Source organism: Ambystoma mexicanum, chromosome 6p (assembly GCF_040938575.1).
Source record: "Ambystoma mexicanum isolate Mex_15411 chromosome 6p, UKY_AmexF1_1, whole genome shotgun sequence".
NCBI lineage: Eukaryota > Metazoa > Chordata > Amphibia > Caudata > Ambystomatidae > Ambystoma > Ambystoma mexicanum.
The window spans coordinates 822,672,602-822,692,571 of NC_090935.1; the positions used below are offsets into that span (position 1 = coordinate 822,672,602).

General features: G+C 46.3%; 1 protein-coding gene across 4 annotated transcripts in view; it reads left to right on the forward strand.

The window, feature by feature from the left end:
• The window catches only part of PAM (peptidylglycine alpha-amidating monooxygenase), a 1,287,650-nt gene that overhangs the window by 1,149,300 nt on the left and 118,380 nt on the right, over window positions 1-19,970 (forward strand). For all 4 annotated transcript variants that reach the window (XM_069625460.1, XM_069625461.1, XM_069625463.1 and 1 more), the window contains one exon: window positions 3,425-3,524. In XM_069625460.1, the coding sequence (XP_069481561.1) occupies window positions 3,425-3,524 (100 nt within the window). The remainder of the gene's footprint in view (window positions 1-3,424; window positions 3,525-19,970) is intronic.

The following is a 19,970-nucleotide window of genomic DNA, read 5'->3' on the forward strand; positions in this document are numbered from 1 at the left end:
ATTCCAGAGTGTTAGGCACACCACCAAAGGCTCAGAAGGGTGCCCATCCCCTTTTAATGGGGCCAACTTGCTGACCTGTAACTCTAGTGAATGGGTATTCAAGTGCGTCAGCTGGATTGGGTTTTGCTTTCAGGCTCGTCCTCCCTCTGCCTACCACACAATGGATCTGCCATCCAGCCTCTGTCTGGATTAATGGACCTCAGATGTTCCTTTCCAGGCCACGTGTGTAGGGATTGGCTAGTAGTGGGACCCACCCCTGAAGATGACTTCCAGTTCTGATGTGGAACTTGGCACTGGTTAGTCCCTCATCTTGGGTGCTCCTCCAAACTTGCGCCAGAGTAGGTAGACATAGCCTATCTGTTCTTAGCTGTATGAAAGTCTAGGCCTTGTGTAATGGATACGTGTCTGACTGTTGAGCCTTCCTTCCTCCTTTATGTCCCTCTCTTGCCCCCTGTACATTTAAAAGGAATTTCTGCACCCACAGGTGCCTAGACTGCACTCCTCAACCCCCCACCAGTAGCTACAGAGTCTCCAAATTCAATACAACCATGTGCTGATTCAGGGCAGCCTGATTCCCGTGAACCCAGATGGTCTCTGCTCCTCACTAATAGGGGCTTCTTCCCTTGAAAAGACTCTAGGGACTGTGGAGGGTCAGAAGGAGGTTGCTGCCTCTTTGAGGATATTTTGAATGAGATTTATTAAAAAATAATATGAAGGCCTAATTTTCCCTACCTATTTTACTAAGATGCTCGTCAGTCATCTTGGAATGTCCACAAAGAATACATCCTCAGTCCAAAAACGAACACTATCTGACTTATATGAGCAAAATGAAGGCCAGGAGAATGACTCCTTTCTCCTGTTAGATGCTTCTTGCACTTTACTTCTTGGTTTCAGAAGAGTTCCTTCAATAGTCTGATTAGTTGATGTAGCTCTTTCCTGAAGTTGGAATACTTAACTTTCTTTTTAGACGTGCCTTTTCTTGACTTGACTTGACTTATCACAAAGGCTATCTTGGCCTGCAAATCCTCGTATTTTTTCTTTCTTAATTCCCACGCTTCTACTTTTGACTCAGGGTTTGTTTCCCTTCTTCCCAGGTTAAATGTATATTAGCTTGATCTTTTATTTATTGTTTGCATGTTAGGCGCTTATACAGAAAATACATTCTGTTTCAAAGCGCCCACAGGTCAGCAGGGAGGGAACGTGGGATGGCAGTACAATTAAATAGAAAATAAATTACAGAGGGGAAGGGACGGCACGACCTACTATGCCTTGTGATTATTCAGAACGTGCAAGTGCAGCAAGGAAGAGAGCAGTGGGGTAGGTGCTGTGGTGTCCGTGCTCGAGGATGAGCCGCAGATGAAGTGCAAGGTTTAGTAAGTGCTATGCAGGGCCAGGAGCCGCGTTAGGTGGAAATTGCAAATCTCCAGTGCGGAGTGTGTGCCAAGGCAAGTGCTGAAGGAAGATAGAAGCTGGGGAGATTGGGTGTGAGTGGTCAGAGGCCCAGGGGATGCATAAGGGTCCAAGACACCAGTCACACCAATCACATCTTATTACTTCTTGGAATCCTCTATATGGTTTACTTTACTTTATTGGAAATATTCAGATTTGTTAATGTAGACTTTGAGCCTTTTTTTCTTCCATTCCTCTCCCTCTCATGGAACGTTATTATTCTTTCTCTCTTGTTATCATAGTTCAAGTATAACCAAAAAGATCTCCTTTTCATTCACTTCCCTTTAATGGGATAGTCTTATTCCCGCTCTCTCTTGGTCACAGTTCAAACTTTGTAGGTTTGCTTCTACTGCTTTCTCATTGGTACTGAGAGGAGTTCTCCGACTCATATAATAGTTTATTGCTTTCCCGTGCGTCCCCGGTTCCCTGTTACCTTTTTTATGATTTTGGACTGTCTCTGGGATCCCCACGGTTCGTTCTTCTCCTTCAATCATCTGTTGCACCGCCGACACATCACTTGATCTGCGTCTCTGTCGGGCGTTCTCTGCTCTTCCTAAGGGGAGCCATGCCACTTGCTACGGTTTCCCTGGGGTGGTATCAGTGCTGTTCTGAGAATGGACTGCCCACCACAGTCCCTCAGTGTCACGCCACCACCAGTTCTCATGCTCCACACGAGCCGGCTTCACTCTGGCTCTTGGTTATGCTGCGCTCTCAGCATTCCCTTCACTGCTTCCAGCATCTTTGTATCTCACAGGATCCGCGTCTTGCTGCAGCTCTGCCTCCTCTGAGGTCTGCGTTCGCAGGAGACATCCCCTGCTTTGACATACTTTCCTCTTGCACTCCTTCTGCTCCTCCTCGGGATGAGTCTTCGTTCTTTAATCCATTCGTCTCAGTGGTCAATTGAAGGACAGTTTCTCTTTCTTCAGAATGATAACCTCTGTTTACAGCTTCTTCGGCCCAGTCTAGGTACTGGGCCTTATTTAATAAGTTTGACAGTCCCATGTATGCAATCATGGTTCCTGGTTCAGGGAGTTCCTGACAGGAACGGGAGTCGTTGTCCCCTAAGGGGGTAGTCACTCCTTGTGAGGTCCCATTTTCCTTGACCACTAGGGCGGGTGTTGTGGAGCAGGCTCACCTCCGTTGCCTCACAGGGGGGATCCCCCGTAGGGGTGAAGAGATGAATTCCCTCGATTCATCACAGGACCTTGTCTCTGGTAGGCTCATTCAACTGTCCCCTGACCTTTTAAGGGGCCTTAGTGAGGGTGACATGGGGATTTACTATGTAACTCCCTCGTGCTCATTTTCCTCTAGTTTGGGGAGGTTCCTTACTTTTTGGTCACCCCACTAGATGTCCCCAGAACCAGAGGGGTGACTTTGTAACACTGTCAAAAAGGCATTACTTTGATGAAAGACCTGTAATATTAAATACAATCCCTGCTGCAAATATTATCTTAAAGTTTAACTGTTTCTGGATTGACACGCTCTCACTGTTAGGAAAAACAACTCTTATGGACTTGGAAATGCAGATATAAACTGTGATCAGACGAATGGACTAAAGTGATGATAAACGTGTCGAACCTTAATGTAAAATATATTTTAGGGACAAGGCTAACAAGCATCTCTTCAAGGGTATCTGAAGTGATTTTCTAGACTGGTATGTATAAACATTGAACTGTCTAAAGAAAACAAGGAACATCCCCCCCTAACAATAGTTGTGTGATGTGTTCACTCTTGGGGTTGTTCTTCATAACTGCAATTGTGAAAGTGAAAATATTTTGTTATCATTTTCCCTTTTTACTTCTTTATTGTGCCTCTATCCCACTGTATGTTCCTCTTTCTCATCACTAATATTAGATGATAACATGTGTGACTTGTACATTTGTTAAAATCAATGTTAAAATAAAACAAAAAGGAAAACATAACTCTCTTGTTAGCAAACTGAATGTACAGTTTATGTATTTGTATATTTTTATAGAGTTTCGACATGCCCCATGATTTGGTTGCTTCAGAAGATGGCACGGTCTACGTTGGAGATGCACATGCAAAAACAGTGTGGAAATTTTCTCCATTGGAAAGTATGTTTTACTTTAACGCATTTGACTTGCTGTTTGACTGAGTACGATTCAAATATGCAAAGCAGAACACAAGTAGTTTTACACCTCAATCATATACCTTTGCAAGGTCTCAATGAGACACTAAGGATTTCCAGAGATAGTCAATCTTGCCATGGGCCTAGATTAGTCTGTTTCAGCACACGTGTCAACATTCTTTATCCAACTGTAAGTAATCGTGCAGATAACCTTCAATTTTACATGGAAACATGGCACTTGCACATTTTGTCCACTCTATTTTGATAGCAATTTTGATCAAATTCCTGTTTACTGCCTTTTCTGAAACTTGCCAACTAGAAAGTCCCAAACATGTCGATGGCATATTTGTTTCACAGATAACACTCCTGCGTGTTGGGATTTAAATAGTATAATGACAACACAAATGCAAGGCCTGCAATACTATGACTTGGCATAACAACATACTAATCCGCATTGAATCTGGAACAGTCCGTACTGTTGGCACCTGTGCTACCCTTATTACAACATCCAATGACATTCATTACCCTCCCACACATATGTATTCTCCCACACAATCCGTCATTCAGAACCTTAGCAGGCTCATGCCCATACACAGCAAGAGATTGCTGGCTTGGGACTTCAATTAAGAAATTGTTCAAACTTTGAAAGGGACATAAGAACCACTGTGGAGTCACTTGATGCTGTTGGGCTGAGAAGCTGCGACTTCAGTGGGGCTCTGTTCCCAGTGAATATACAACAGAAACGAAACTGGTTTTTATTAACCAAAACTATTAAGATTGAAAGGCGCTGCAGGTCTGCTGACATAACATAGGATGAAAAAGATGAAGTAAAGTAACCAGAAGGATCAATGTATGGCTAAAAAATCCTTCATCAGCCAATAAAGCCCGCTGGAAGGAAAGCGAAATAATATATAAACATATGATAACCGAGGCCAAAAATAACTTCTATAACGAACAGATTTCTACAGCCACCAATTCCACCAGCAAACTATTCAATATCCTTAAATCCATAGAAAAACCCAAAGCCATTACCCCTCCTTTCCTACTCTCTCAAGAAGAATGCGATGCCACCCAGATCGCCTTCTTCAACAAAATTTCAAAAGCCAGGGACGCCATCATAAATTCCCTGACCAACAAAAAAACGACAGTTACTCTGCCAGCTGAGACTGCAACAGCAGGTATTGGAACTTTCAAGTTCACACAGATCAACAACAGCGAAATGATCAAAGTACTGGCAACCATGAAACCCACGACCTGTGCAGAGAATATCATTCCACCTAAGATAATATTGGACAACATAGACATTTTCGCCCCCATCCTGACAAAGATCATTAATGCCTCTTGTAGAGACCAGGAAGTCCCTAATGCCATCAAAAAAGTCACAGTAACCCCTCGTGTAAAAAAACCCAATCTCGACCAACGCGATCCGAATAATCTCAGGCCCATAACAAACTGCAACTTCATCCTCAAAATCATGGATAAGATCGCCACCATGCAGCTCCAGGCATACGTAGAGGAATCTACTTCCCTCCACCCACAGCAGTCTGGTTTTCGCCTCGCACACAGTACCGAGACGGCCATGTTAGATCTGCAGACCAAAATGCTCGGTATTATTGACAAGGGTAAGACAGGCCTCCTCGTTCTACTCGACCTCAGCGCCGCATTTGATCTCCTCGACCATAACCTACTCCAGAATGCGCTAAAAAAGACCACCAACTGCTCTGATGAAGCCATCAGATGGATAATGTCCTTTCTAAAAAACAGAATATCCAGAGTGCACTGGGGGGACAAGTTCTCCCTCGAAAAAGAAATCCTCTGTGGAGTTCCCCAAGGGGCCAGTATGTCACCCCTACTGTTCAATCTTTACTTAAAATACCTATGCCTTGTTATAGACCACATAAACACCTATTTCACTAACTATGCTGACGACACACAGCTTGTATTCGAACTAAGTGGCAATTATCAGAAAGATAGCGAGAAACTTACCACGATATACCACCACGTGGAGCAATGGATGGACTCCAATTGGATGTGCCTAAACGGAAAAAAAACGGAACTCATGATTTTCGGCTCATCCTCTGCTCGTGCTAAGCTACCCTCATCCTACACATCCTTCCACATTAAAGATACCCCCATTCCGGTCCTAAGCAAGGTTAAAACCCTAGGTATGCTGCTAGAAGCATTGTTGGGTGCGGACGCCCAAGTACAGTTCATCAAAAAAAACTGTGCCTAACACCTCCGTCTAATAAAAGCCATCAGACCTTTCATATCCGAGGAAAATTGTGCGACCATAGCAAGAGCCACCATCTTATCGCGCCTTGACTATGGCAACGCTCTAGTCCTGGGTGCCTCCAAGCAATGCCTACAAAGCTACCAAATTGTACAGAACAACGCGGTAAGAATTGTCAAGCTCAAAACTAAAACAGAACATATCAGCAACTCCAGAAGGGAGCTTCATTGGCTGAAAATCGAAGATAGGGTGCATTTCAAAACCTTAACCATCGTTCACAGATGCATCTACGGAAAGGCACCAACCTACTTAAAAACTAGGATCAAACCTAATAGAACACTGAGATCATCCCAACTTGTTAAAATTGCTACGTCACCTCACAAACTCAAAAGTGGCTTAGGTAGAGCCTTTCCAACCCTTGCAGCCAACCTTTGGAACAACCTACCAGACCACCTTAGACTGGAAACCAACTACTCGCGTTTTCGCAAACAGGTAAAAACCCATATCTTCAAATAAACGGCCATCACGGCATATACCTCAGTTAGCTTAATTCTATGTGACTGTCCCGTCTGCTCTGTCTAATCACTATCTGTTCCGTCCGTTCTCGTGTCCTTGTTTCTGCGCCCCGAGGCTCGCGAGCTACCGGCGCAATATAAATATTAAATAAAAATAAAAAATCAATAAAGGGATGGTAGATCACTCTGCAAATAAATAGTCTTTACCTTCCTGTGATGCTGCAAGTGGCAGGTGTGCAGGAACAGGAAGGAAATATTGGACAGGTATCTACTTTGACATTTAATACACTTCTCAATAAATTGCATAAGGCAAGTGAGGTGTTACAAGGGGGTAACATATATGCAGTGTGAAGGCATCATGAAGTAAGACACAGACAACAGATTCACTTTTCACATAGCTTGCCCTATGATAAGGTGAGATTTCCCTACCCAAAGAAACTAAGGATAGTCTGTTATTAAGTTCAACTCAAAAGTCTGTCTCTATCCAAAACCTATACATGCCCTCACAACTGAAGATATACAATGTGTAGGGATGTCAGCGACCTAAGAAACAGTGTTCAAAATAAAGTTGTGAGCTTCTTACAGCTTTTGGTTTGTGTTTCAGCTTCCCCTTACCCAAATTCAAAACAGTGCCACAGAAAGACCTTGGGGTTCCCTTCCCCAAGTTCAAACACAGTTCCACAAAAACAGCCTTGGGGTTTCCCTTCACCAAGTTCAGCACAATTTCAAAAGTCCTCGGGGCTCCCTTCCCCAAGGTTAAAACAACACAGCTCCAAAAAGGGCTTGGGTTTCCCTTCCCCAAGGTCAACACTTTACACCAAGTCTCGGGTTCCTTTCCCCAAGAAGACAATTCTTCTCACTTAAGAATCAGTCAGTTCAATTCTCTTAGCTTTCCATAAGTATTCCATATAAACTTTGTAACCTTTCAGACTTTTAAACAGTTTGCATAGCTTGCTCCTTTCTTTAATCACTTTAACACTTGTTACGCACAACAGCTTCAGTATCTTGACTTCCTTGGTTCACTCCAAGTAGGGATTACTCGGTCTAGGTGCAGTTGTCGGACCATACATTCCACCCATTACAGGTCACGCAACCAATAACCCATGGAACTTTGTTTTGTTCCCTTATTCTCAATGGAAACATCTGAGCCTGTATCATTAGTCCACTTTCAGTTCTATTGCTTCTTGGTGGTTTCTTGCCTCTGCCACAACGTGACTTTCACACAATTCACTTTGTGGTGTGTATTCCTTGTCACCACCTTGCTTTCACACTATCCAATAGTGCTTATCCTTTGCTTTACACTTGCTTCACAATCCCTCATTACTGGCTTTCACGTTGCTCATACTTTCACATTGTCAATCAATGCTTTTTACTTGCTTTGACTTTATTTGAAAATGCAAATCACTTTAATTTTATTTGTGCAGTATTGTAACATGCTTTGCATATCTTTTCCTTAGTTCGGTGTTCAGTAAGTCATAAAGTACTTTGCAGCTTGTTCGGCCTTCAATACACTTTTCTTCGGTCTCCAGACCCTCTTAACACAAGGTTTCATTCGATATGCATCTTCCTTTACCCAACCCAAACTCAGCACTTGGAGTGCCGCTGCATGAGTGTTCCCTCTCCATCACTCACTGGTCCACCGCTGCCCTTCCAGGTGCTTTCAGTTTCTCCTTCTGCGCTCTCTCGCTCTCCCTTCACTTGCTGGGAGCTCCGGTGAGCAGCGCTTCTGTTTTTCCGAACCTCATTGCAGCTGCTGGTGGCTTCTTGGAGACTTCTGTGTCTCCCAGCTCCGGTGGGGGACACATGGCACATGGATCTGCAGGGCTCTTGACTCTCTCACAGCCCGTTCGGGCTTCGACGTCTTACTCGCTCTCCTGCAGCGCTCGGCGTCCTTTTCACCGGCTCCTCTCCAGTCTGCTCTGTATTGGGTTGCTGCCTTTGTCTACTCAGACAGGTCTCTCCTTCGTTCTCGCTTGATTCTCCTTATAGGCACCTGTAGCACCTTAACTGGCTGCAGGTGCAAGTCCTTTGCCTGACCACACTTAACATTATTATGGGACATGCCTGACCATGGTAGTGGTGTTACATAATACTCTTCCTCGTCTCAGTACCAGAGTGGCATGTGTTAGGCAGAAACCTGTGCAGTTCCCTTAGGGACCACTGCAAAATGTTTAGGACTACAGGTGTTAGCAGTAAACCCAATTGGTAGCAGTCTGCACCACCCAGATTTACCTGGTAGCTGTGGCTGAGCAGTCAGGCTTCTCTCAAGAAGAGTTAGTCAGTAGATAGAGTATACACATTAGGTACAAAAATACAGTAGCACAAGCAAACAATGACCAGTGCTTTGGTATAAAAGTATATAATTATTTATTTATTTAAAAACACACTTGTAAAAATACACTGGCACTAATATGTCAAGCAAGTTCAAACACAGTGACTAGAAATATATACACCTCCCTGATTAATTATCCGCCAAGTCTTAGGAAAAGAACACCACTTATTATCAACACAGAGGTGAGCGCTTAACCAAGATGGCACTCCAATAATTATTTAAAAAGGGAGAGAAAAGGCAGAAATAGGAAAACACACAATACCAACACTTTTAAAGAACCACAGCAAGTCAAGAAAGGCAGGGTCTACTGTAGAGCAAAAAGTTCATAGGCCAGGCCCTCTCTTGGAGAGAGCAAGGCGGAATGTGCCCAAGATCACACAGTTGAAGTACGCTTTAAAAGTTTTTGCAGGGAGATCCAAGATGGCCGCCGGGGTGAGGAGTCGCAGCTAATCCGCGCTCCGCCCGGGCCGCCAAAAAACAGCACGACCGAAGCCGTGACCGACCGTCGCTCACCCCCCTCCCCCCTGACTGCTAGACCCCCCCCCCCTGCATTCTCCCCTCCTGGCGAGGAATCGGCGCTGCGGATGAACGCGGCCAGGTCCGGGGAGAGAGCAGACCGGCCCCTCCCCCATCGGTGCCGAAGGAGACGCTCCTGCGCCATAGAAGACCACACAGCCGGGAGGCGACGGCAGGTGTGGGACCCGGATCGAGGGCAAGGCGGAACTCCGAGGGAAGGAGCCGACGCCGACGAGCGCCGAGGGGGAAGGAGAGACAGCGACAGCGCGGCGCCGGAGAGGAGCTGCAACACAGGGAGTGAGTAGCGCAAACAGGGCAGACCACTGGTGAGGAGAAGCGGGGCCGCCCTGAAACTCAGCGCGGAAGAAGAAAGGTGAGCCATCAAGGGGAGGGGAAAGAAAACCACCCGCCCGCTTATCTACACACAAAAAATAATAAAATAAAATAAAAAAGCGGGAAGCAGGCAGGCCGGGGAGATTCACATAACAGGATTTCCCCTGCTACGCGAGAGGCCCCCGGCATCAAATGGATCGGGGATCGCCCCAGGCCTGAAGGAATCCGCTATGCAGAACCCCTCCCCCCCCCACGCGGGCCGGAGTATCCTCTTCCCCCACTAAACAGGGGGCAAAGAGCGGGGGGACACCAAAGTAAGGGGAAGCAGTCCCTGCCTCAAACAGACAGACATCGAGATCCGACGGGGGCAGGAGAGGATACGCAGACTACTAATCTGTCTAATTCGAGAACCCCCCCGCCCGCTGAGACATCTCAGAGGATAGGATCGGGAGAGGGACCATCCGGAGAGCTACAAGAAGGCATGGTAGCCCTATAGGCATTCTAACGGATTACGCCACCATGTTGAGAGCAAAAGGAAAGGGGAACCCCATCCAACAGATATCCCAATCTGCGAAGCAAGGCGCAGATATTCTGCAAATGTGGTCAACGGAGGGATCATCGCAACCGAGGGCGAGAACCCAGGGAGAATCCATGGGGGAGTCAGAGTCACCATCCCAACAGCCGCAACCACTGACCAGGGAAGATATGCAATCCTGGTTCATGGACTTGCAAGAAAAATTCATGTCCACAGTCCAAGAACAATTTACAACTATGAAAAACGAAATGAAACAAGTGGTTCAAGATATTAGAACCGATATTAGCAACCTAGAAGAAAGAACGGACATAGTGGAAAAAACGGTGCAGGGACTAGAAGAAGACACGAGACAAGCAAGCGAAACGCAAGAACACTTGGCGTCACTTACGCACAACTTAGAACTTCAATGTGAGGACTTGGAGAACCGCTCTAGACGCTCCAACATCCGCATCAAGAACATGGCGGAATCAGTGCTAGACAAAGATCTGAAAGAGGCGGTAAAGGAGGTGTTTAGAGACATTTTGGGGTCCCAAGACACTGATGAAATCGGAATCGATAGAATCCACAGAGTAGGACCAAAAAGATCGGGGGCCCCAGGGGAAAGACCACGCGATGTCCTAGCGGCTCTCTCCTCCAACCCACAGAAAGAACAGATCCTCAGGAGAGTCAGAGAAATGGAACACATTAAAATGAACGGTCAAAACATCCAATTATACCAAGACCTCGCTCTGATAACCCTCCAAAAAAGGAGAGCAATGGCCCCACTGGTGAAAGTTCTGATAGAAAAGCAAATCCGCTATAAATGGACCTTCCCATTTGGGCTGCTATTTACGTGGGAAGGGAAACAGAGAAGAGTAACCACGGTGGAGGAAGGTATGAGCACATTGGGTCTACAGGAAGATGAGGGGGAACGGGGGGAGTCATCGAGCAGGAGGGATAGAATGAGAAGACCAATGGGGTGGGAAACAATTACGCAAAAGAAGACTAATACAGGGAGGGAATCCCGGAGAAAAGTCACATGAAGAACCCAGGAACATGCAACCAAGGGGTACGAGCAAGGAACAGCAATTATGGAATCAATGTCGGGGTGAAGGAGGAGAACGGAACGGACAACACGCAGATGGCGGTCGGGGGAAGAACCGACGGCTTGGAACTCGGTAAAGTCCAATGGATCTTTGGGGTTTAGGACTCCCCATATCATACCCTCCGAGGGTAAGGAGGGCAGGGAGCGATGGGCGCAACGCTCTAGCGTCAATAGGAACTCTCGCCCAACTCGGGGGACAGTTTGGTTGGTTTAAAGTTCAATGTTGGGGGGGGGGGCGGGGAAGTTCAAGGGGGGGGAAGGGATCGGAGGAATCAAAGAAATGAAACGAGAACAGAAGGGGGCCCGAGGCGACAACAAACAAATATAACACAATGGGGATGTTACGCATAGTGACATACAACATAAGGGGCATGAATCACCCAACAAAAAGGGCCAAACTGGAAAAGCAGTTTAAAAGGGAGAAGGCGGACATACTACTTCTCCAAGAGACCCATATCAGAACGAGGGATAAGCAGAAAATGCGGATAAAAGGCTACAAAATATGGGCTCAGGCAACGACAACGGAGAAAAAAGCTGGGGTACTGATTGCAGTGAGAGAAGGAATGGACACTAAAGTATTAGATACAAGCATGGATAAAGAAGGGAGGTTTGCCTTCGTCAATGTAGTAATTGAAGGTCTTCACATTACACTCGCCTCAATATATGCGCCCAATCAAGGACAGGACGGCTTCCTTAGGGATGTTCTATCGAAACTGGAAAACTATGCTAAAGGGGAAGTGATCATGGGGGGAGATTTCAATATGGCATGGAATCCACATATAGACAGGAGTACGGGGAACGCGCAGGGCCAAGGGGCACCATCAAAACGTCTGAGGCAGCAAATGGATCAAATGGCCCTGAATGATGTTTGGAGGGAACTGAAGGGTGAACAGAGTGGGTACACCTACTTCTCACATGTCCACAACACCATGTCAAGAATTGACTACTTCTGGGTCTCAGTGGGACTACTGGGAAAAATCCAGGGGCTGGATAAGGGCACAATAGCCCTCTCGGACCATGCCCCGCTATGGCTGGAGGTGACTCTCCCAGGGAGGAAGAATGGGCTATGGAGGTGGAAGCTACCGCAGGAGCTGATCCAGGACCCAATCACAGGGGAGTCCATAAGGGAAATGATAGAGGAATACTTTATACAAAATGACACAGGGGAGGTAGCGCTGCAAGCAGTCTGGGATGCGTTTAAAGCAGTGTTGAGGGGGAAAATTATTGCGTTGAAAATCACAAGAGATAATCAAAGGTTTTGGTGGGAAAAAGAGCTGGAAAAAACAATCGAAGATATCCAAGAGAAGCTTCTGACACACCCCACAAAGGCCTTAAAAAAATCACTGAAACATACACAGGGCCAACTAGAGATGCTCCGCACGAAGGGCGCAGAGAAGAACCTACTCTATCTGAAGCAAAGATCTTATATTAGAGCAAACAAAGCAGACCGGCTCCTGGCGAGACAACTGAGGGATAAACAGAAGGAAACAACGATTAAAGCCATATATGACACCAATGGAGACCCCCAAACATGCACACAAGACATGGGGGAAACATTGAGGCATTACTACCAAACTCTCTACTCCACTGAATTCCCTGACACAAACGCCCAAGATTCATACTTAGAAGCCATAAACCTCCCGAAAATATCAGAAGAGGACAAGCAGTCACTAGAGACACCTATCAGTGAGGAGGAAGTCAGAAAAACCATAAAAGGACTCCCAAGTAACAAAGCCCTAGGCCCAGATGGGTTTACGGCCCCATTCTATAAAACATATGCAGACATTTTGACCCCGATCCTAACAAGGCTCCTAAACTCCTTTAAGGACAGTGGTAATCTCACCCCCACTATGAATGAAGCGAAGGTACTGTTATTTCACAAACAAGGTAAAGACCCTAAAAACCCAGCATCATATAGGCCAATCTCCCTAATTAATCTAGATGCAAAAATCTATACGAAGATCCTAGCAACGAGGCTATCCCTAAACTGATAAGTGAAGATCAATCAGGCTTTATTCCCGGCAGACAAACTCATGACAACACAAGGAGGCTAGCCCATTTAGTGGAAATAATAGGTATAAAGCACACCCCACAGATATTGCTGTTGGTAGACGCCGAAAAGGCTTTTGATAGGGTGGAGTGGTCAATTCTGTTCAAAATATTGGAGCGCATGGGGTTTGGGGAACAGTAGTTTGCAAAGGTAGCGGGCGCCCCTCTCTCGACAGAACAAGGCCTGATAACCTGTTCAGTGGTTATTAACCACTTGAGAGTTCGCAGCCACTGCTTTTACTCACTGTGCCTTTCACAGATGGGAAATATCCATTTGCATATCAGTCTTTGTCCTGCCCAGGGGCAGTCCAGCACCGAAATGCAATGGCAATTCCAACCTGAACGAGAGTACCACCAGCAACCCCATACACGTGTTTCACCCTTGTTGGGGATCATCAGTGAGGTGAAGCTGATGCCTCTCTAAGCACAGTGAGAGGGAGAACACGTCTGGTTGCCCCCAGGAGACCTAGGGTTACCAATCCCAGGTTCCTTGAAATTTAGTTTGCAAAGGTAGCGGGCGCCCCTCTCTCGACAGAACAAGGCCTGATAACCTGTTCAGTGGTTATTAACCACTTGCGAGTTCGCAGCTACTGCTTTTACTCACTGTGCCTTTCACAGATGGGAAATATCCATTTGCATATCAGTCTTTGTCCTGCCCAGGGGCAGTCCAGCACCGAAATGCAATGGCAATTCCAACCTGAACGAGAGTACCACCAGCAACCCCATACACGTGTTTCACCCTTGTTGGGGATCATCAGTGAGGTGAAGCTGATGTCTCTCTAAGCACAGTGAGAGGGAGACCACGTCTGGTTGCCCCCAGGAGACCTAGGGTTACCAATCCCAGGTTCCTTGAAATTTAGTTTGCAAAGGTAGCGGGGAACAGTATATTGCGAGCATCAGAGCGAACTACAATTCCCCATCCAGTAGAATAGTCATTAATGGCGAGGTTACGAACACGGTGAGGATAACGAGAGGGACGAAGCAGGGATGCCCCCTTTCACCTCTGCTGTACGCTCTGTTTTTAGAACCCCTCCTAATTAAAATACAGGAATCAGTGCACATAAAAGGGATAGAAATGGCAGGTCAACAACACAAAGTGATCGCATACGCGGACGACATGTTAATAACCCTACAGGACCCAGAATCCACGTTATCAGCTGCAGTGAGAGAACTAGAAAATTATGGGGCCATTTCGGGCCTAAAAATAAATAGAAAAAAATCAGAGATTCTAATCCTGGCAGGGGACAGAGCGAATATAGAAAGGAAAGCAAAATTTCTGGACCTTAAGAGTGTACTGAAAGGTATAAAATATTTGGGGATAATTGTACCTCAAAAAATAGAGCAAATCTATGGGGAAAACTACCCACCGCTTCTCATAAACATCCGAAAAGAGCTAGGCAGATGGAACCCACTACAGATTTCCTGGTGGGGTAGAATACAAGCCGTCAAGATGACCGTCCTCCCAAGGGTACTGTATTATTTTCAGGCTCTCCCACTGGGTGTCCCAGACTCGTTCTTTAAATCATTAACGAAACTGGTTTTGTCCTTTGTATGGAAGGGGAAAACGCCTAGAACAACCAGGATGGTCCTTACTGCCCCAAACAGTGAAGGAGGGTTGGCGCTCCCCCATTTCAAAAAATTCTATCAGGCAGCACAGCTGAGAGTCCTGGGGGAGTGGGTGGGGGAGAACCCACAGCAGATATGGGTCAAACAAGACAGAGCAGTCGCGAGGATCCCACTGGTAGAACCCCTCTGGAAACAGAGGCACCACAGACATGTGAACCTAGGAATAAGTGAAATTATGAAATCCATGCTAGAAGCATGGGATGCCCAAACAAAAAAAGGCATAATGTCCACAGCGATAGGACCCTTTACACCCATCTGCAGAAATCCACTATTTCCACCAGGGATGGAACAGGGGGCATACGATAGCTGGGAGAAGGTGGGTATCACTAAAATTGGGGAGATGTTCGCAGATAAAGAAATCATATCCCTGGAATCTTGCTTTACTGGAAAGAATATACCCAGAAGGGACAGATATAGATATGAGCAGCTAAAACATTGGCTGAACTCCCCGATGATCACAGAGGCAGCAACCAGGGATCTCACAGGATTCGAGACACATATCATCTCCAACACAGGGGAAAAAAAGTGGGTTTCAACTCTATAAAAATACATAAACTCACAGGGGGAAAACATCAAATGGGCATACAGAATAAAATGGGGCAGAACACTGGGGAATGAACCTTCGGACAGTCAATGGGCAGACCTATGGAAACAGATCCCCAGAATGACCAGATCGGCACAAACCAGGGAGATGTGGGTCAAGATCATGACACAGTGGCATTATACCCCAGAGAAGCTCCACTCGATGTACCCAAACACACCTAACCTATGCTGGAGAGGCTGCAATGAAGTGGGAACGTGGAGACACATATGGTGGGACTGTAGCGGCATACAACCATTCTGGGAAGAAGTGAAAAACGAAATGGGCAAAATTTTCCCAGATGTGGGGTAGATGGGGGAGGAGGTGTGGCTCTGCGGAATCAGAGATGGCACAGCAAGACAATATCGCACATCACAATGGAGAAGCTTTACGGGACTACTTATAGCAGCATGGACCACCATAGCACAAAATTGGAAAAACAAGAATACCCCAATGACGTTTACTTGGCTACAGAACGTATGGTCCCATATAACAATGGAGAAAATCACCCACAAAATCCAAGGAACTGGAGACAAGTTTGCAAAAGAGTGGGAAGGGACCCTACAATATCTCCAGTCAGACTTTATGGAACAGTGGTGCCCCCACAACATTAAAGTTTCAGATATTTTCAAAGCATAATGGGAACCCGGGACAATATGACTTCATCCGATCCAAGGGGAGGGAAGGGGGTGGAGGAAGGGTTGTTTTAAGATGCAATGTTTATCTCTTTTGTGTTATTTGTGTAAAATCAATAAACATGTTTTAAAAAAAAAAAAAGTTTTTGCAGATAGTTCAAAAAGGAGTTAGATCAGTTCAGAAAAGTTAGTTAACAGGTCCGAGGTCACCACAGGATAGAGAGTCAAGGATTTATGGAACACCTTGGACAGTCTGTTGCAAGGGAGACCAGGCGGGACACAGTACCTGAAATGGTGAGAAAGCTCCAGCGGGGGCAGTTGTTCCTGGCAGCGGGTGCAAGTCGGTGCTTCGTCCAGGGGAAGAGAAGATCTCGATGTGGAGGAAAGCTGGAGGTCGTTGCACTGCCGGGGAAGAAACCAGCCGCGGAGTTTCCTGGTTAAAAGGTACTACCCTTTTATTCGCGGTAGTGGTGAAGGGTGGCTATCCGCCTGCCGGGGTCCTTGGCATGGGCGATTCGACCACCAGACGATCCAAGAAGGCGAAAAAATGGCGAACTGGTTAACCCCACCAGCTCAAAGGAAGAAGACTCTCCTGGAAGAAGATCTTCTCTGTCGTTGGGAAGTGGTGAGTCGGTTCAGCAGGGCTCCACCGGTGGTGTCGTCGTTGCAGGTCGGCTCAGCTTCTCCCTCTTCGGATTCTTTAGGTCCTGTGGCGACTTCTCAAGTTCCAGTCCCCAGAGCCCTGCTTTTATGTAGAAAACCCCCATTCATCAGTCCTAGCTGTCACTCAAACATGCTAAGTGGTGAGCCGGGCGGCTCACCACTGGGCCAATCACACAAGAGTGTGACTTGAGTTGCCGAGGCAACTCAGTTCAGGGTGCCTATTCCCCCCTCCCACACATCCTGTAGACCCAGACAGAGTGGCACCCCATTTGAAGGCTTCTGTGCAGAAGCCCGCCAAAAGTGGAACAAAGGGCTCGACTTGGGTTGGAGTTACAGAGGCGAACACAGATGCCATTTTAAAACCGAGTCCTGGCAAAAAGACCCAACCGGGGAATAAATATTAAAGATACCGCCGGGTTATTTATTTAACATTGCACCAAAAAAGTGGTGCGTTTAAAATGAATGGGAAAATCCCATAGGAAATATTCTGGTGGAATATTTCGCGTGGTAACCACTGCCACTAGCCAGAAATGCGACAAGGGGGGGACTGGACAGTGCCCCCTTGAAAAACAGACCTAGGGGCAATCGAATTACCCCTACCAGTACTTCCACAATATGATGGTTTGTACTGGTTCTGTTCATAATTTAAGACTAGTAAAGTCAATGGTGACTGTACATGCCCTGGGAGACAGTAGTCAGTCCCAGGGTATGGAGTCTGTTTGGGGGCCACTATGACACCCCTGTGATACTGCACTGAGGGTGCTGTGTAACACACTTACCAAAAACACATGAATCCCTACGGAGTAAAAGACCCCATAGCCCATAAAACACATTACAAAGTCAAAGGACATTCTCAAATCATGCCTAAGAGTGGGAGAAAAGAGTCTCACTCTTAGCAGGAGAAAAAAATAAACCCCAAAAATCCAGCAAAGTTGCTGGGGGACTCACTAGGTTTGGGAAATTAGCCTTTACAGAGAATTCTCCCTAACAGTATGCACAAATGGAAGTGTGCATTACTCCCAGTTGCCTTTCCTCGTGCCAGTCTGAAAGGCACAGGCATATGGGACAGTGGATGTGTGTGAAAGAGGGGCATACTGATAACCTATAAAGGCAGGGTAAGGTGCATTCTGACATTCTCCCGCATTAATAAGAGGAGGTGAATGTGGGTTTGACCTGCTCATATGAGGAGTTGTCCTCCTTATTAATCGCTTTCTTGGCCCTCTATACTGATGGCATGTCCGGGGATAATTTTTAAAGGAAGAAAAGAAAGGGTTTTGACAGTACCTTAAAAAGGCTTCTGGGACAGAGGGTTAATTGTGAACTGGGTATGGGGAATACTGCGTCTCACCTAAGGACACCATCCCTCCACCCCCCAAATCTCCTCCACCCAGGTGATACTTCCTCGCATATCCACCCCCCGGGTTAGGATTCAAAAGCGATGGCCTTTCCCTGGTCACCTGAGCAGAGGATCCTGGGGAGAAAGAAGTGAGGACGCCCTCAGGTTTCTCTCAAAGTCTGCTTTAAACTGGATCTTATGCAGCAAAGACTGATTAAGATGGGTTGGGCCAGTGGAGGGCACTACAAATCTGCTAGTGGAAATGGTGAGAACGGTAAAGAGCTAGAAAACGATAAGGAAAGTTCTTCCTAGCGGAACAAACTCTGCATTCTGGGGATGTCGGAGTCTGCTCTGGAGAAGCTCATGTCACCCAGTGTAGAAAAGATCCTCTGCAAACTCCTGCCCAAGGTGCATCTCTATGACATGTTGGTCGTGGTGAGGCGCACCAAGCTCTTGGCTGTAGGTCTCCCCAGGGAGCAAGACCATTTGTCGCCAGAATCCTAAACTATAGGGACTGAGATGCAAATATAAGAGCTGCCAGAGAGGCTAGGGTGTTGCAAAGAAACATACAATATGCAATGCTTCATCCGGCTAAGCTCAAAATAATGATCAAGTATGAAGCCCACTTTCTACTGATAACACCAGCGCATTAGACTTTGTCCCCACACTAAGAGCTCTGACTCCACTGGAAGTATGTATGTTTTCCTTGATGCTCATGTAATGTATTATAATTAAGAAGAGTGAGGAAGAGGTGGCAGTTATACCATCCCCACCCTTCATGTCCACCAAGGTGTCGAGTAAGTCTGCGCTATGATTTAGCCAGTTGTTAATTACAGTATTCATTAATTCCATCTGTATGGAAGAATTCACATACTCTTTGGTGCCAATGGAATAAGCAGAAGGGGTGAGATTAGGACTAACTGTGGCCCGCCTACCCCTGCTGCCAGTAGATAAACTTGGATGATTGATAGTTGGACGATTTTGTATTTGTCAAAGGATCTGGATGAAAAGGATCCAGAAGTTATCTGTGCAGGCTTTGGTTACCTTGAGCCTCGGCGAAAAGAGTGCCTTTCCCTCAGGGAGTCCGTGGTCTTGGCTATGTCTAAGTCAGCTGTGATGCCATTCAGGTTGTCATCCACTCCACTGCCACAAAATTTGAGACCCTTGTGCGAGACAGGCCTGGACTTCAGGCAGAAATTATGGACTCTCACCCATCCCAGCGGCACAGTACAGCCGGATGTGCTATGTGTCTACAGCTGGCATTGTCCAAATCCACAGCCAAGTCTATTGCATGTCCTGCAGACAAAGCGCCTTCTTCATACATAGCCTTGCTTCATTCAGCCTGTCCTCAGCGAGATGCTCTAAGAACTAAGAGATGTTGTGCCATCACTCTGTTGTACCTATTAGTGATTACTAGTGCATTGGCTAGCCTGAAAGTGATCTAATAGCTGAGACCTTCTGGCCAATAATGTCCAAACACTTGCCTTCTATCTCTTGAGAAACTGACAAAGCTGTAGCGAGGTTGGCAGAACACCACCTTTTAGCAATGGTGATTACCCAGGCAGATCTTGGATGCCCACTTAGGCACAATTTAGGAGAATTAAGCATTTATGTTTTGTGTCCCTAATAGCAAGGTAAGGGGTGACGATACTGGAGCTTTGAATATGGGCTTGAATAGTTCTTGGATGTTCTCCAACATCAGGATGGTTGTCGTAGTTTTTCTCTAGCGGTCACAACTAACATTGAGAAATAACTTCTTATCCTCTATGACGTTCTCTAGATTGAAAAGGGCCACTGTTCAGGATAGTATGCAATTAAAGGAAATAATGTCATCAGGTGGTGACCCCTTTTATATGAATGTGCAGAGGGCTCTGCCTTTCTGCAGTGAAGTTAGCCCTTTCATCCACAACTTGGTCAAGGTTATGGAAAGATGTGGCTCCTTCCTGCTTGTGCTCTTCAAAGCTTGTATTATGCCCTAGGAAAGAATAGGAATCTCCT